At 59.2% G+C, this 15572-nt stretch overlaps 5 protein-coding genes across 5 annotated transcripts; 2 read left to right on the plus strand and 3 right to left on the minus strand.

Annotated features, from left to right (window-relative positions):
* Positions 1-8: 8 nt before the first annotated feature.
* Positions 9-1064, minus strand: HER10_EVM0000469 (putative 2-nitropropane dioxygenase; the record flags this gene model as incomplete). Its single annotated transcript, XM_035470249.1, has 1 exon — positions 9-1064. The coding sequence occupies one exon, from the start codon at positions 1062-1064 to the stop codon at positions 9-11; it is 1056 nt and encodes a 351-aa protein (XP_035332041.1).
* Positions 1065-1675: 611 nt separating this feature from the next.
* Positions 1676-3056, minus strand: HER10_EVM0004817 (uncharacterized protein; the record flags this gene model as incomplete). Its single annotated transcript, XM_035474449.1, has 2 exons — positions 1676-2860; positions 2892-3056. The coding sequence occupies 2 exons, from the start codon at positions 3054-3056 to the stop codon at positions 1676-1678; spliced, it is 1350 nt and encodes a 449-aa protein (XP_035332540.1).
* An 803-nt stretch (positions 3057-3859) lies between these two features.
* Positions 3860-6445, minus strand: HER10_EVM0005311 (myosin-like coiled-coil protein). The gene is made up of 5 exons (XM_035482978.1): positions 5713-6445; positions 5247-5518; positions 5049-5197; positions 4760-5003; positions 3860-4705 (listed from the first exon to the last, which is right to left on the minus strand). Exons 1-5 carry the CDS (start codon positions 5900-5902, stop codon positions 4220-4222), a joined length of 1341 nt encoding a protein of 446 aa, XP_035332605.1. The 5' UTR covers positions 5903-6445; the 3' UTR covers positions 3860-4219.
* A 289-nt stretch (positions 6446-6734) lies between these two features.
* HER10_EVM0000450 (peptidase M16C associated) lies at positions 6735-10548 on the plus strand. The gene is made up of 2 exons (XM_035470233.1): positions 6735-7152; positions 7198-10548. Exons 1-2 carry the CDS (start codon positions 6866-6868, stop codon positions 9923-9925), a joined length of 3015 nt encoding a protein of 1004 aa, XP_035332037.1. The 5' UTR covers positions 6735-6865; the 3' UTR covers positions 9926-10548.
* A 2040-nt stretch (positions 10549-12588) lies between these two features.
* HER10_EVM0010809 (ornithine decarboxylase) lies at positions 12589-15560 on the plus strand. Its single transcript, XM_035483131.1, has 2 exons — positions 12589-13768; positions 13816-15560. The coding sequence occupies exons 1-2, from the start codon at positions 13474-13476 to the stop codon at positions 14880-14882; spliced, it is 1362 nt and encodes a 453-aa protein (XP_035333293.1). The 5' UTR covers positions 12589-13473; the 3' UTR covers positions 14883-15560.
* Positions 15561-15572: the final 12 nt, after the last annotated feature.

Raw genomic sequence — 15572 nt, forward strand, 5'->3', positions numbered from 1 at the left:
ACAAACCCTCAAAGCTTACTCCGTCCGCCCAGATAAACCTCCCCAAGCCTCAACTGCTCCGCCGCCTCCTTGACCATCTCCTCCACAATCTCCCCCGCCGGCTGAATCCGATCAATCGCGCCCGCAACCTGCCCCATCAGATGCGGAATCTCGATATCCTCCCTCCCCTGCTCGAAGTCGTACTCAATCGGCACCGTCCCGCCCTCCGTCAACCGCTTAATCTCCTCCGGCCGCGCGTGCCACCCGCGGATATACTCGTTCGTCTTCATCCGCAACGGCCGCCCGCTAATCACCAGCGTCCTCTCCGTCCCCTCGAACCCGCACGACACCACCTCCTCCTTGTGCTCCTGGCTGCATCCGGCCTCGACGCTCGCCACGAATCGCGTGCCGACCCACACGCCCACGGCCCCCTGCATCAGCGAGCTCGCGAGGCTGCGGCCGTTGTACATCCCGCCCGCGGCGATCACCAGCGCCGTGGAACCCTTGAGCATGGGCGGCTTGTACCGCCTCGCGACGTCCACCACCGCGGGGATGAGCACCGAGTTCGCCACGTCGCCCGTGTGTCCGCCCCCTTCGCCGCCCTGCGCGCAGATGATGTCGACGCCCAGATCCAGGGCCTTCACGGCGTGCTTCGGGTGCCCGACCATGTTCATGACATAAATTCCCGCCGCGTGCAGCCTCTCAATCACTTCTTTGGGGGGGACCCCCACCGCGCTAACAAACAACCGCGCGCCAGACGCAATCGTAATGTCGATGAGCTCGTCGAGCTTGCCGCCCGTGTAATCGTGGTTCGTCTTGCGCGCGTTCCCGCCGACCTGCGGCAGCGCGAGGTCGACGCCGAACGGCAGGTCGGGGGCCTTGAAATTCGCCTTCATCTCGGCGATGATCTCGCGGAGCTGGTCGGGTGTGTACTGGAAGCCGCCGATGACGCCTAGCCCGCCGGCGTTGGAGACGGCCGCTGCCAGGGGGCCGCCCGAGGTGCGGGCCATGCCGGCGAGGAGGATCGGGTGCTGGATGCCCAGCAGCTGGGTTATGGGTGTTGTGATGGGGCCGGAGGGTGCCATCTTGTCTGGTGTCTGTCTTACACTGGTCTTGGCGTGTTGGTCGTCGTCCTTGGTCTGGTATATTCCCAATGTGTGACGATGGACAGAAGAAGCGCAGAGTGATGTACAATTTAAAAAACGCAACAAAAGGCCAAGAGGTTGGGAATAAAAGGGAGCTCAATGACACGCTTGAGCTAGTCGTCGAGGTCGTGCCGAAGCACCTAGGTAAATCCGGGGTGAAGAGTGTGGGGTTGGGGGCGATTGGGGGGAGCTCTTTGCGGGGAATTCACACCGAGGCAATTGCCTTGTTGGGACAGCAGCTCGCCCGCCCGTGACCCCGAACCCCAAGCCCCGGAGCGGCCTGAAACGGGCAACCACAGCGGCATGTGAGTCGGCCATTCTCTGCCCCGTCCCCCGTCCGACCGTCCTTCCGTCGTGGACAAACGTTCTTCACACGGGCTATCAGGTCACGAAGGAAAAAGTCAACCTGAGTGCGCCGCGCCATGCACCGCTTCTATTGAATGCTGCCCTCATCTCCCTGCATTGGTATCGTTATGACATGATTATCGTTGGCGTCGCCCAACTAGTATACAATAAAACCCACGTGGTACACGTCCCCTGGGCACTCTGGCCTATCGAAAGCTCGGTAGACGCGCCGGGACGAATTCTTCTGTCCGTATGTACTGCTCTTGCGTGGTGGACCGAATGACGGGCGCGTCGTCGCCGTGCGTAGACCTCGGCGGCGATCTTTGACTCGGAGCGTCTGACACGTAGTCCACCTCGTCACTTTTGGCGTAGTCCACTTCGGACGCTGCCCGCTCCTCGGACGCTGGCTCCTCCCCGGCATCGTGCAGTCCCCGTTCCGACGCAAGCTGCAGCGCCGCCTGCCGCTTGCGTTCGACCTCGTCGTCCTCCTCCCTCCTGATGCGCTCCTCTTCCCTCTGCAGCTCCTCCATCGAGGCCTCCATGGACGGCGCGACGGGCGTATCCGGCGTCGTGGGCCCGCTCGTCGAGCTCCGCCGCACGCTGGGACTGAGCACGGAGTGGCTAGAATCGATCGTCGCCCTCGACACCGTCCGCGATATGGGCCGTCCGTCGGCCCGCCGCTTGCCCTTGCTCGCCTTAGTCCTGCTGCTGCTGCGGTCGTCCCGGACCTTGTCCAGGACCATGAACTCGTCGTCAAACGGCACGGCGTCCTCCTCGCCCTCGCCGTCGCTGGGGAACAAGTCGCCTCGTGACCGGTACGAATCCGACGACACCCCGGACCCCGTCGTCCCGCTGCGATTTCTAGTCTTGGCGGTCCGGCTCTGGAAGACGTCGTGGCCGTCGTTATCATCGTCGTCGTCGGAATCGTGCGCAAGCAGCGGCTCCGTCTCGCCCATGCCCATCTCGCCGTGCTGCCGCGGGTGATCCTGCAGGTCCGCCGCGCTCGGCTTGTAGCGGAGCGTCTTGCCCAGCTTCCACGGCAGCTTGCCCAGGAACCCAATGGGCTGCGTGCTGGGGATCACCGTCGGATCGGACTCGAGCGCCTTGCTCCCTCTGCCCCGCGTGCCGTAGCTCATGCCGCGTTTTCGTTTCGGTTGATCCTGCTGCACATCGCCGCCCCCCGTGTTGTTCTTCTGCTGCGACCCCGTGCCCGCGAGCAGGCGGTCCCAGTCGTCGTTGCCCCAGCCGCCCAGGAACCCGCCGTCCTGGTCCTCGGCGTACCAGTCGTCGTAAAAGTCGAAGCTGTATTCGGCCCTCCCACCCGCGCGATCTCGTTCCCGTCGCCTCCTCGCCCGCTCCTCGCGGTCGCCGAGGCACGGGTTGGCGCATTGCTCCAGAGAGGCGGCGAGGGAGGCGAGACACGGGTTGATGTAGTGGTGCTGGAAGCTCCAGATGCCGGCGGCGGCGTTCTATGTAGTGGTGCTGGAAGCTCCAGATGCCGGCGGCGGCGTTCTCCGTCACCTCGCCGGCGTTGTGGGAGATTTGGTTCCATCGCTGGCGCAGCCGCGGGTCCTCCAAGAAGGCCATGGTGATGATGGCTGCTGCAGGGTCTCGAGGGATGACGTCGCGGGCATCAAGAAGGGAACCAAAGGGAAGGAAGTGGATTTTCAAACGATCAGCGCGGCCTCGACCTGGGGTGCAAGCAAAAAGGGCAGAATGTCGAGGCCCTCGTTGTCGAATTGCTGGCGATGGAAAATCAGGTGAAGAAAAGTCCAGAGGCGAAGGGAGCCATGGGACGTGGATTGGGCGAGTAACGGTTGGTTTCAAGTGCGCCGGAAACAAAAGGCAGCCTCACCTCAGCTGTCAAAAGTTGGGCTCAACATTCCGCTGGTTGCAGCAGGCGGGCGCAGGCGCAGGCGCAGGCAGTCAGGGTGGCACTCCCTTGGGGCCCTTGGGGTTCGCTGCAGCTGCGGGTGCGGGTGCGGGTGCTGATGCAAGCCCAGTGCAGTGGACTTTCGGATTGTCAAGGTCCATGGGCCATGGCACGTGCGTCGGCACTGTCTGTGGCTGGTGGCCCCTTATCGCACATTCTCCAAACGGATAAGGCACCCCCAAGGCACCTTTGGGTGGGATTGACTTTGTGGATCCGGGGAAATTGCAGACCTCTCGCCAGGTTGCTGACCAACTGTGGCTTAGCCTCTGGCGAGACCCCTGGAGATCGACGTCACCCCTTCAAGGTATCGGAATGCATCGTCATTTATAAACTTTGAGCCTCGCAACGTTTGACTTTGGGGTACAGTCCCCGAGACTATGTACTTAGACTCCGTAAACTCTGCCAAACAAAAGCACGTGGAGATTGATTGTATTCCGAACCACTACAGACGCCGAACGCTGCTAATCTAGACAGAGCTTGCCAAGGACCATCATCATCTCAACCCCTGTGCTTGTTTGCTCGTAGAAATCATGACGGCCATGCCCCTCGTGCCAGCCAAACCCATTGGGAGACATCAATGAGTGCCAGACTAAGGATAGAGGGCACAACGGTCCTAAGAGAAGACCGACAACAGCGCATTCATCTTTGCCTGGCAGAAATGCCCGACTCGTGAAAGAACACGGCCAGTCTTCTGCTTGAGGGACACGTGCTTCTTCTTGTGATGCCACATGGGCAGGATGGCGGCCGTCTCGCTGGTGGACTGGGCATCGAACGCAGGCCCCACCGGTGTAGCCCCCGAAACGCTCTGTCCGGATTCCTAGTGGCCGTTCGTTGCAGCTTGGGGTACTGGTGGTCTCTCTGGACCGTAGGGTCTGGGGGGTTCTGGCTCTCCAGGCTGGGGCTCCTCCTCCGTGTCATCGTCAAACTCGCTCGGATCCTCCTCGCCCTCCTCCTCCTCGTCCGAGTAGTCGCTGCCGTCCCCGTCCATGTGGCCGTTGCTGTCCGAGTAGCAACTCTCCAGCGTCGCCGCCGCTCCGGGCGGAACCTTGCGGCCCTGCTGCTGCATCTGCTCGATGATGCTCCTAAGCTTCTCGGCTCTCTTGATCGCCTCGGCCGCCTTCTTGCGCCAGTCCTCGCGCTCCTCGGCCATGCGGATGATGTTGGCATTCGTCGCCTCGTGCTTGCGCTTCATCGTCTCGTTTTCCTTCTCCAGCCGCTTCGTCTTCTTGGACATGTCCTCCATCTCCTTCCGAAACGTGAGAAAGAGGTCGTTGCTGTTGTTGAGCGTGTCCTCAACCTTGATCTGTCAGCCAAAAGCTCAGCCCAAACCTCTGCAACTTTTTGTTAGGCGTCATACCTGCTTGAACTTGTCCACGTAGACGTTGAGTTGATTCCGAAGCTCCGTCTCCGTCTTGGTAAAGGTCTGGACCTGCGCCTGAAGATTCCGCGCTCTCGTCGACTCGGCCTCTGCGAGCTTCTTCTCTCGTTCGTAGCGCGCCATGTTGTATTGCACCTCCAGCTCCTTGGTGCGCATCGTGGAGTGGAAGTGCAGCTCACGCAACTCGTACTGCTCAATAAAGGACTTGAACCGGTTCTTGAATCTGCAGGGGGTTAGTCCAGCGCAACAACCACGGCAAGTGACATACAAGGTGTCGACGCTCATGTCCACAACCTGCTTCCGCGGATGGTCCTTTTCTTCTTGGATCCCCTCCAGCTTGGCAAGCAGGGCCGCATGCTTCTCGTCATACGCAGAGCTGTTGTGCTTCAGGTTGTCCTGGAGGGTCTTGTTCTCGTTCTATACCCAATATCAGCCGTGCCCCGTCCGCTGATGACGGGCCGCAAACCTTGTACTTGTTGTTGTCCCGCTGCAGTTCGCGACAGAGCTTCTCGAGCTTCTCCTTCAGGCCAACCGTCTTGCTGAGCTCGGTGCGATTCGCATCCTTTTCCTTTTGCAGGGCGTCTCCGCGTTTCTTGTTCTTCTGGTTCTCGCGCTCCACACGGCGCATGTCGGCTAGCAGTTCGCTGGACCGGCGGGTGAGATGCTCAATCTTTTGCAGATCGCTCATCTTTGCCACCTGTTGGGCCAAATCGCGGTTCGCACGCTTGACCTCGCGCTCTGTTGCCGTTAGCCCCGCCACTGCAGAAATAGAACCCACGAACCGCCAGCAAAAGAGACTCCCGCCTGATCATGGCCATGGCCGTGACCGTGATCATCGTGACCATAACTCTTTGAATACTCCAGTGACCAGACGCGCGACTCGGCCCCTCCGGCCTCAGGAGGGGTAAGGCATGATGGGAGGCGGTACGCACCAATCTCAGCTTCCTGATCCTTCTCTCCAGCTGATTCTTGCTCTAGCTGCGAGATGCGTTGCGCGAGTAGCTTTGCAGACTCGTTCGAGTCGACCGCCTTCTTCTGCTTCCCCTTCTTCAGGGACGCCGGCGGGTGGGCGTGACCATCTTGACCGTTGGACATGTCGGCGTCGGCCTGGCTGAGGGGCATTTACTCGGCGGGCAGGAGGGGTAGCGGTTGTATGTGTTTCTCCCGTGTCGTCGGCGACGAATTCGCATCCGTGTTCGATCGATCGAGCGGGTCGGTGTCGCAAAATCGAGTCGTCGTGGGCGTCGAGTCGGGTCCCTGGTTTCCCCGCGGCAGTCTCAACCGCAATGTTCGGAGCCAGCAGTCGGTTCGTGTGCTCTCGCCGTCGTTCTCCCCTTCATTGACCTCCTTTGCAGATTTTCGACGTTGGACGGAACGACGGGCTAGGGTGAGGTGCCTCAGGGTGTGGTAGGTAGGTTGGTAGCGTGGTCTGCGTGGTTCAGGCGTGCGCATTAGAAATGCCACTGTACTCGAGAAAAACGGGTGGAGGAGAGACTTGCTGCAGGCCTCGTTTGTACCTACCCGTCGAGTACCTTGGGGCCGGCAAAAGTCCAAGTACGGAAAATCACTTCAGATGCCGGTATGCTGGCAGAGTCCGCAGTAAGAAAACGAATTGCCCACGATCCCACTGGTCGCCTTTTGGAATTCGCGATTTCCCAATTTCCGTTGGCGGGCGTGGAAGGGAGGAGAATAAAGTGCACCTGGAGAAAGGGCGATGGAGGTACTTGCCTAGCGGACGACGTGCCAATCTACCGGGCGGCGTCGCTGTTGTCGGTTGCACCGTGTTAGCTGCTCGTTAATGCGTTACGCAGACCCAGGCCCACTGACCCGGTAGTGCCTCAGAGAGCGTTTTGGTGAATGCGGTCCCCACATGCCCTGTGTGATGACGAATAGCGGCAGGCCAGCGCCGACAACGCCTAAAAATTTCCAGCCAGAAACCAGCCGAAAGCTGCGAATCGCCTCCCGCTCCACAGTGGCTCCTGTTGTACTCGACGGCCGCCCAGTCATTCTTAGAACGAAGCCCCCGTCTTCCTCTCCCTCCGGAATGAGGCTCTGATCCTCTACAAACACCTCCCACTCGTCAACATGCTGCGCAACGCCGTCAACACGGCCAAGAAAGCCGTGACCGAGCTCTCCCAGTACCCCAAGCCCGGCGACAAGCTCCATGGCTTCACACTCCTGCGGACGAAGCACGTGCCGGAGCTGGAACTGACGGCTCTTCACCTGCAACACGACAAGACCGGCGCAGACTACCTACACATTGCCCGCGACGACAGCAACAATGTCTTCTCCATCGGCTTCAAGACGAACCCTCCCGACGACACGGGTGTGCCCCATATCCTGGAGCATACCACGCTGTGCGGCAGTCAGAGGTGTGTTCACTGTGACCTACATGCCTTGCTCTGCTGACCTTTCAGATACCCCATTCGCGATCCCTTCTTCAAGATGCTGCCGAGGACGCTGTCCAATTTCATGAACGCCTTTACGGCGTCGGACCACACCTTTTACCCGTTTGCGACGACCAACTCCCAGGACTTCAAGAACCTCATGTCGGTGTACATGGACGCGACGCTGCACCCTCTGCTCAAGGAGTCTGATTACACCCAGGAGGGATGGCGCATTGGACCGGAGAACCCGCAGGCCGCCAACGGCGAGGAGAGCGACCTCGTCTTCAAGGGCGTCGTCTACAACGAGATGAAGGGCCAGATGTCGGACGCCGGCTACCTGTTCTACATTCGGTTCCAGGACCACATCTTCCCCGATATCAACAACTCTGGCGGCGACCCGCAAAGGATCACCGACCTGACGTACGAGCAGCTGCGCAAGTTCCACGCGGAGCACTACCACCCGAGCAACGCGAAGCTGTTCACGTACGGAGACATGCCCCTGTCGGACCACCTGCAAGAGGTCAACGCCCAGCTCAGCGCGTTCGAGAGGATACAGGAGGACAAGACGATTCACCAGCCGATCAACCTGGCTTCTGGGCCTAGGGAGGTCACCGTGAAGGGCCCCCTCGACCCCCTGGTGGACCCCGACAGGCAGTACAAGACGTCCGTCTCGTGGATCATGGGAGACTCGTCCGACGTTGTCGAGTCCTTTTCCCTGGCGCTGCTCTCTACTCTGTTGATGGACGGCTACGGGTCTCCATTGTATCGCGGGCTGATCGAGGCCGGTCTCGGCACAGACTTTAGCCCCAACGCCGGCTACGACAGCTCCGCCAAGCTGGGCATCTTCTCCATCGGCTTGACCGGCGTCCAGGAGGCCGACGTGCCCAAGCTCAAGGCCGAGGTCCAGCGCATCCTCCAGGAAGTCCGGCAAAAGGGGTTCGACAGAACAAAGATTGACGGATCTCTCCACCAGCTGGAGCTGGCGCTGAAGCACAAGACGGCCAACTTTGGCATGTCGATGCTCCACAGGCTCAAGCCCAAGTGGTTCACGGGCGTCGACCCCTTTGACTCGCTGGCGTGGAACGACACCATCTCAGCCTTTGAGACCGCGCTCGCCAAGGGCGGGTACCTGGAAAGCCTCATTGACAAGTACCTGCTGAACGACAACACCCTGTCCTTCACCATGTCGCCGTCAACCACGTTTAGCGAAGACCTCGCGCGCGAGGAGAAGGAGAGGCTGGCGTCCAAGATTAAGCAGGCATCTGAGGAAGCCGGCGGCGACGAGGCGGCCCGCAAGAAGTTTGAGCAGCGCGAGCTGGACCTCCTCGTCGAGCAGGGCAAGTCCAACTCGGAAGACCTGAGCTGTCTGCCGACGGTCCACGTCAAGGATATCCCCCGAAGCAAGGAGCCCGTGGTTGTGCGCGACGAGACGGCCGACGGCGTCAAGATCCAGTGGCGCGAGGCCCCGACCAACGGCCTCACCTACTTCAGGGCCATCAACAGCCTGGAGAACCTGCCGGACGAGCTCAGAGAGTTGATCCCCCTCTTCTCCGACAGCATCATGCGCCTCGGCACCAAGGACATGTCCATGGAGCAGCTCGAGGACCTGATCAAGCTCAAGACGGGAGGCGTGTCTGTCGGGTACCACTCGACGCCCTCGCCCACCGACTTCCACCAGGCGAGCGAGGGGCTGATGTTTACGGGCATGGCGCTGGACAGAAACGTCCCCGTCATGTTTGACATTCTGCGCAAGCTCGTGCAAGACACGGATTTCGACAGCCCGGAGGCCGCCCTGCGCATCAGACAGCTGCTCCAGGCGTCTGCCGACGGCGTGGTCAACGATATTGCCTCATCCGGCCACCAGTACGCCCGCGGGTTCGCGGAAGCCGGGCTCACGCGGAATGCCTGGTTCAGACAGCAGATTGGCGGCCTCTCGCAGGTCAAGCTCGTCACGTCGCTCGCCAATCGTCCCGAAACGGATGGTCTGGCGGACGTCATTGACAAGCTCAAGCAGATCCAGAAAATCGCGCTCGCCGGTGGAAACTTCCGCACCGCGCTCACCTGCGGGGCAGAGAGCACGGGCGCCAACCTCAACGCCCTGACTAGCTTCATGTCGACCCTTCCCAAGGACCTGCCCCTGCCGTCGACCTCCCAGCCGGCGACGCTGCAGAAGAACATCAAGTCCTTCTTCCCGCTGCCGTACCAGGTCTATTACGGTTCGCTGGCGGTGCCCACCGTCTCGTACACGCATGCCGACGGCGCGCCGCTGCAGATCCTGGCGCAGCTCCTCACGCACAAGCACCTCCACCACGAGATCCGCGAAAAGGGCGGCGCCTACGGCGGCGGGGCGTACTCGAGGGGACTGGACGGCCTCTTTGGGTTCTACTCGTACCGCGACCCCAACCCGCAGAACACGCTCTCCATCATGCGCAACGCCGGCCGCTGGGCCGCGGACAAGGCGTGGGCGGACCGCGACCTCGAGGAGGCCAAGATCTCCGTGTTCCAGGGCGTCGATGCGCCCCAGTCGGTCAACTCGGAGGGCATGGGCCGGTTCACGTCCGGCATCACGGAGGACATGAAGCAGACGCGCCGCGAGCAGCTGCTCGACGTCTCCAAGGACCAGGTGCGCGAGGTGGCGCAAAAGTACATTGTCGACGCCCTCGCCAAGGAGGAGGAGAGAGTCGCCTTCCTGGGCGAGAAGCGCCCGTGGGTGGACGGCACCTGGAAGATTCACGAGATGGACATTGGTTCCGAGTGAGTCGTGCGCGACCGGTTTGTACCATAGAGACCGTAGAAAGGGGGATTCCTTCCGGTCAAATCTGTAACCATATCTGTACAGCACCCATGTTGTAACATTATACCCACCTCCTGAATAGAAGCCACTGTATGAGGTTTTTTTCGTCTGTCCTTTCTTCTTCTAGTCTAGACACCTACCGACGCGTTCAGATACGATACGTCTTCCTGCCACTCTCAATGGCTTGGAGACCACTAGACAACGCAAGACAAAGGAAACTATCTTGAGCCAGGGTAGCCTGTGTACAACTCTGTTGTGTAGCGGGATAACCGGCTCAAGAGAAGGCTCGTGCTATCAGACCCGGCATCCTCAGCTTTGGATCGTCGGACTAAGGCGCAGAGTACATGCGACGTTGGCGATGTTGCGTAGTGCCGAGCACTTTGTTTGGCATGCGGCGGGAGACAGAGAGACGGAGAGCCAATCAAGTGCGGCCAATTACAAGCCAGCAAAGTAGAATGACTAAACGGGAGATGCTCGGGATGGACTATGGATTGTATAATGGACAAAAAGGAGAGAAGAATGGGAGAGAATACAATTGGTTCACAAGAGAGAGGATGCCCCGCATACGTCACCCAAGGCACAGCGCCACAATTGTATTGTTTTTTCTCATGGTTCTGTGCCAATGTGCAAGGTTGAAGTTCGACTTTGGCGCTGCGGCTCGTGGAAAGGCTTGGGGACTTGGGCACGCCGAGGGGCATCCCGAGTGGATGTTTAACGGGAGGCAGCCCAGAGACATCTTGGGACTTGGAGGGGGATTCTACGCAGGAGGCGGGAGAGCAGTGCCGTGACTATGCGCCGGTGAGATTTACGATGTGGTGTGGGAGAGGCACATGCTTCTGGGCCTAAAGCTGTGCCGGCTGGACGGCAGTCTGTCTTTGCCATGATTTCGTCCAAAGCGAGCGGCCGTTTGGGGAGAACGGTGCGTGACAGACAGAGTGCCATCGACAGTCAGCGATTTGTGACAGAAGCTAAACCGGCTGCCCGTACATGTGCTGCTTTGGACGAGTGGCATGGCATGGGGGAAAGAATCAGGCTAATTCTGGCAACTGTCCGAGTGGAACACTGCGTTGAGGGAATTTCTTTCCCTTCAGTAAGGAGATGAGCAGCCCTCTTCCAAGCGAGGCATAGACGGCGGCCTGGACTGGGGACAGGTCTCGTTACTTTTGCCAACACGGGCGAGGTGTTCCGTTTTGTCGAGCAGCTGCCAACTTGGTGCTGTTGTCCTCTTGGTCGTGGAGATGCGGCGTCTGAAACGGACAGTTAGGGTTGATTGTTCTCCATCACACCCACAACTACGATAACCAACGCCGAGTCTACAAAGTCTCGGGAAACTTGGAAGAAACACCGGGTACTAGCAGACTAGGCCGTCAAGTTGACAGCAGGCGTCAAAAGGCTAAAGCTAGTGAAAGCTGGGGCAAGGGAAATGGAAATGGAACCGGAGGGGCGGGCGGGCGCGAGGATGACAGCGAGACTACGGAGTACTGATGTACTGATGTCCAGGGCTCCAAACTGGTGCTTCTCGAACTGGGAAAACGCGTAAAGTTGCGGTCTGGGAAATTTACCGATGGGTCTGCGTGATCGTGATGGGCACGCGAGGCAGTGGTGGCTAGACGCAAGTTTGGTAGTTGCAACACGGTCCTGCATGAGATTGACAGAGAGAAGAATATCAGAGACGGTCAAACAGGCACTGGGCCGTCTGGCACATGGGATATGGAATTGGGAACACGGGGGAGAGCAGCTGGTTGGTGGTGGTGGTGGGCTGCGGTGAATCGTGATGCATGGCAGATGGAGCTGCAAGCAAGCAAAGACGGCAGCAGCAGCAGCAGCAGCAAGCAACGAATTCGTAATGGTGGAGGAATTCCCAGCCATAGCCAACCCTCCAAGTTGAGGCCTTCCACATCCACGCCTGCTGGGATCTGTGCTTCGTAGACACTGGGAGGTTTTCCCGATGGAAGCACTGCAGAGCGATGGCCCTGGGGACTGCTGGGAGAGGGACATCCACTGCGGTGCCTCGCGCTGCATGTTCCGGTGTCTGAGCTGCAGGGGTGACACCGCGAGGGGGATGTACTCCATACATGACCTCACGCTGAAGAATGGGCAAAGAAGAGGTATCCAGACTCTGGTCTGGAGGCTGGACCTTTGGTGGGATCAATGGAGACGGCTCCCCTGGACAGTTGGACCGGGTACAATTCGGAACCTGCTGTGCTCGAGACTCTACTCTTCGGACCGTTGTTTGTTGGGCTTCAGGCTTCAACTTGTTTGAATGGGACGGATATTGAAACTGGGTACGACGGGTACTTGGCGGGCGAGCATCATTATGGAGACGCCTTGAACCTTGCCGTCAAGTACCTTGCCTTACATCAGCACTCGAACACCAGACGACGTACGAGGTACGCAGCAGCATCCGGGCAGGGAAAATTTTGAAAATTTGTGGGCAGGTTGTGCTGTTGACAGTCGTGGGCTGTGGGTGGCCAACCTCGCATCCCGGCTCCACTTCAGAGGTACCAAAAAGAACCTGAGGAAGACAGACGAAACCCTCCTCCCAGGCTCCGGGACCTCCACGGCCGTCGCAATAAAAAACAGTCCCCCCCCCGCCACACACTTACCTCCCGGGACACCAACCCAAAGGTTTATCGTCAACCCGCACCACGCAACAGCTCCCGCTATTCGCACCATTGCAATTGTTATCCAGGTACAGCTGTCTGGACACCTCGGTTTCGACCCTCCCGTCCGGTTTCTTTGTCTACTTGGTGAGTCAAGTCCCGACTGTTTTGAACGGATCCCGCGCGGCGGCGCATCTTCCCGAGCAATCACATGGCATCGTCATCGCCAGCTTTTTTGCACCGCCGGCTTTTTGCACCGCCAGCTATGGAAAAAACCTACACGCAAAACCACCACACAAAATAAAATCGCTCTCACAACAAACCGCATCTCCCCCTTTCAGCACCACAACCACCACAACCGCATAAACCGCGCATACAAGGAATCCCTTTGCTAACCAAGTGCATCGTCTGTCCAGATCTATAAGATCAACCCCTTTCACCGCCAGACTTAGCCTTTGGTCAACTCAAAGGCACCACAGCCCAACACGGCTTCTCTGGCCGTGAGCTTCGTCAGTGACCAAGATTTCAGCGTACGAAAGACTCGACACATTGTCAACGCCATCCCCCCTCCACCGCCTGCAGTCGTCTAAGCAGAAGCTCGAGTTCTTCCTTCTCGACGGTTTGCTTCACCAGACGCCCCCGTCCAACCCCACCCCCAACCAGCTGCCGCATAAGACGGGCTCTGCAGCTCTTCCTCTCGCCGAGGGGGAGTCGAGAAGACCTCGTCAGATCACTGAGGGATCTGTCTGCTACCGCTTTCGACCACCCTAGAACTCTCGTGTTGTTCTAGCTTTTTCATCACCCAGGGGCAGCATAGACAAACCCACGCGTCGAAACAGATCGACCATCATTCGTCCCTCCACCCAACCCACACCTCTCTTCATCAACCACCCCGTCAACCGCTTGGATATGGTTATGGCAACAGCCGCGATCGAGCACTTTGCACCAGCTACTATCAATTATGCTAGTACCTACCACCAACCGATCCTCAAAACATCGCACTTTGCCGATCACCCCGTCAAACATGGAGTGATCAACCCCAAGCAGCTGATTGGCGATGCTCTCCGCCAGCGTGTCGAGAGCATCGACCATGAGATTTGTGAACCAGGCGACGAAGACACCTTCTTCGTCGGTGATCTCGGCGAGGTCTACCGCCAGCACATGCGCTGGAAGCTCAACCTGCCCCGCGTCAAGCCCTTTTACGGTGAGTCTCCCGGATGCCTCCGTATCAAACCAGACTAACAAGTGCAGCCGTCAAGTGCAACCCCGACCCCAAGGTCCTGCAGCTCCTGGCTGCCCTCGGCACCGGCTTCGACTGCGCCTCCAAGACGGAGATTGACCAGGTCCTCAGCATGGGCACCGCCCCGGAGCGCATCATCTACGCCCAGCCCTGCAAGACCAACTCGTACGTCCGCCACGTCAAGGCCATGGGCGTCAAGCAAATGACCTTTGACAACGCCGACGAGCTGCGCAAGATCGCCAAGCTCTTCCCCGAGGCCGAGCTGTACCTCCGCATCATGACCGACGACGAGTCGAGCCTGTGCCGCCTGAGCATGAAGTTCGGCGCCGCAAAGGAGGCCACCAACGAGCTCCTCGGCGTCGCAAAGGACCTCGGCCTCAACGTCGTCGGCGTCAGCTTCCACGTCGGCTCCGGCGCCTCCGACCCCATGGCCTTCTACAAGGCCGTCTACGACGCCTACGAAGTCTTTGAGCAGGGGCGCGCCTACGGCTTCGAGATGAAGACGCTCGACATCGGCGGCGGCTTCTGCGGCGACACGTTCGAAGACATGGCCGCCGTCCTCCGCGGCGCCCTCGACGAGTACTTCCCCGCCAGCAGCAACGTCAACATCATCGCCGAGCCGGGCCGCTACTACGTCTCGGCCGCCTTCACCATCGCCTGCAACATCATCGCCCGCCGCACCGTCGACGACCCGTCCCTCGGCGAGAAGCGCTACATGGTCTACGTCAACGACGGCCTCTACGGCAACTTCTCCAGCATCATGTTCGACCACCAGCACCCCGTCGCCAAGGTCCTCCGCGCCGGCCCCGCCACAATGTACGACACCGCCGCCGCCAACGCCTGCCCGGACGGCGATGGCATCCGCTACTCCGTCTGGGGCCCCACCTGCGACGGCATCGACCGCATCACCGAGACCATCTCGTTCGAGCACGAGCTCGACGTCGGCGACTGGCTCTACTTTGAGGACATGGGCGCCTACACAAAGTGCTCCGCCACAAAGTTCAACGGCTTCCCCGACTCGCACGACGTCCTGTACGTCTGCAGCGAGCCCGGCGCCAAGGCCCTGCTCAACATGTAGCATGGTCATTGTTCAGAGGGTCAATTCGTCAACAACGTTTGGAATTCGAGACTAGGAAACGGAAAAAAAAGAGAAAAGGGAATAAAAAAAAAAAATCATAGACTTGGAGAAACCACAAAAAAGAAACTCCGGCCCAACAGCACGCATTGTAGAAATGTAGTCCATTCACTTCGCCTGTCAGCTTCGATAGAAAATATGCTTGGGAATAATACAGTTTTTTTGATCACGGGCCAACATCGTTGCCAGCTACTCGTCTCTGTGCCATGTGTGTCTGTCTCACCCGTCAATGTGCCACCGAGACTCAACGTCGTGACCGGCAACACAACCCGAAAAGCCCCCCTGACTCGCCAGCACTCATGCAAACCCCCAACGTCAGGACGAGACCCAAGAGGACTGGCTCACGGTATGCAAGGTACAGAAACACATACACCTCGCCGCACATTGTACTCGCAGCCCTAGCCGCAGGCCGCAGCCAGTGATCTGAGTCTAACTATGCAAGGCGGGATTGGGGGTTAGGTAGTTACGGCCCCCAAAAGTCTTGGCTAAACGTCAGTCTCCAACATCAACAGTCTACATCAACAATCTACCGCTTCAACGACACTCGTGCATACAAAGTCTTGGATTCATCCTTTTCTCTCATTACCGCTTTTGACTGATTTGAAGCCCATCGCTCGTCACCAGTTCAAACCC

Source organism: Colletotrichum scovillei (assembly GCF_011075155.1).
Source record: "Colletotrichum scovillei strain TJNH1 chromosome Unknown Contig00006, whole genome shotgun sequence".
NCBI classification, from domain to species: domain Eukaryota; kingdom Fungi; phylum Ascomycota; class Sordariomycetes; order Glomerellales; family Glomerellaceae; genus Colletotrichum; species Colletotrichum scovillei.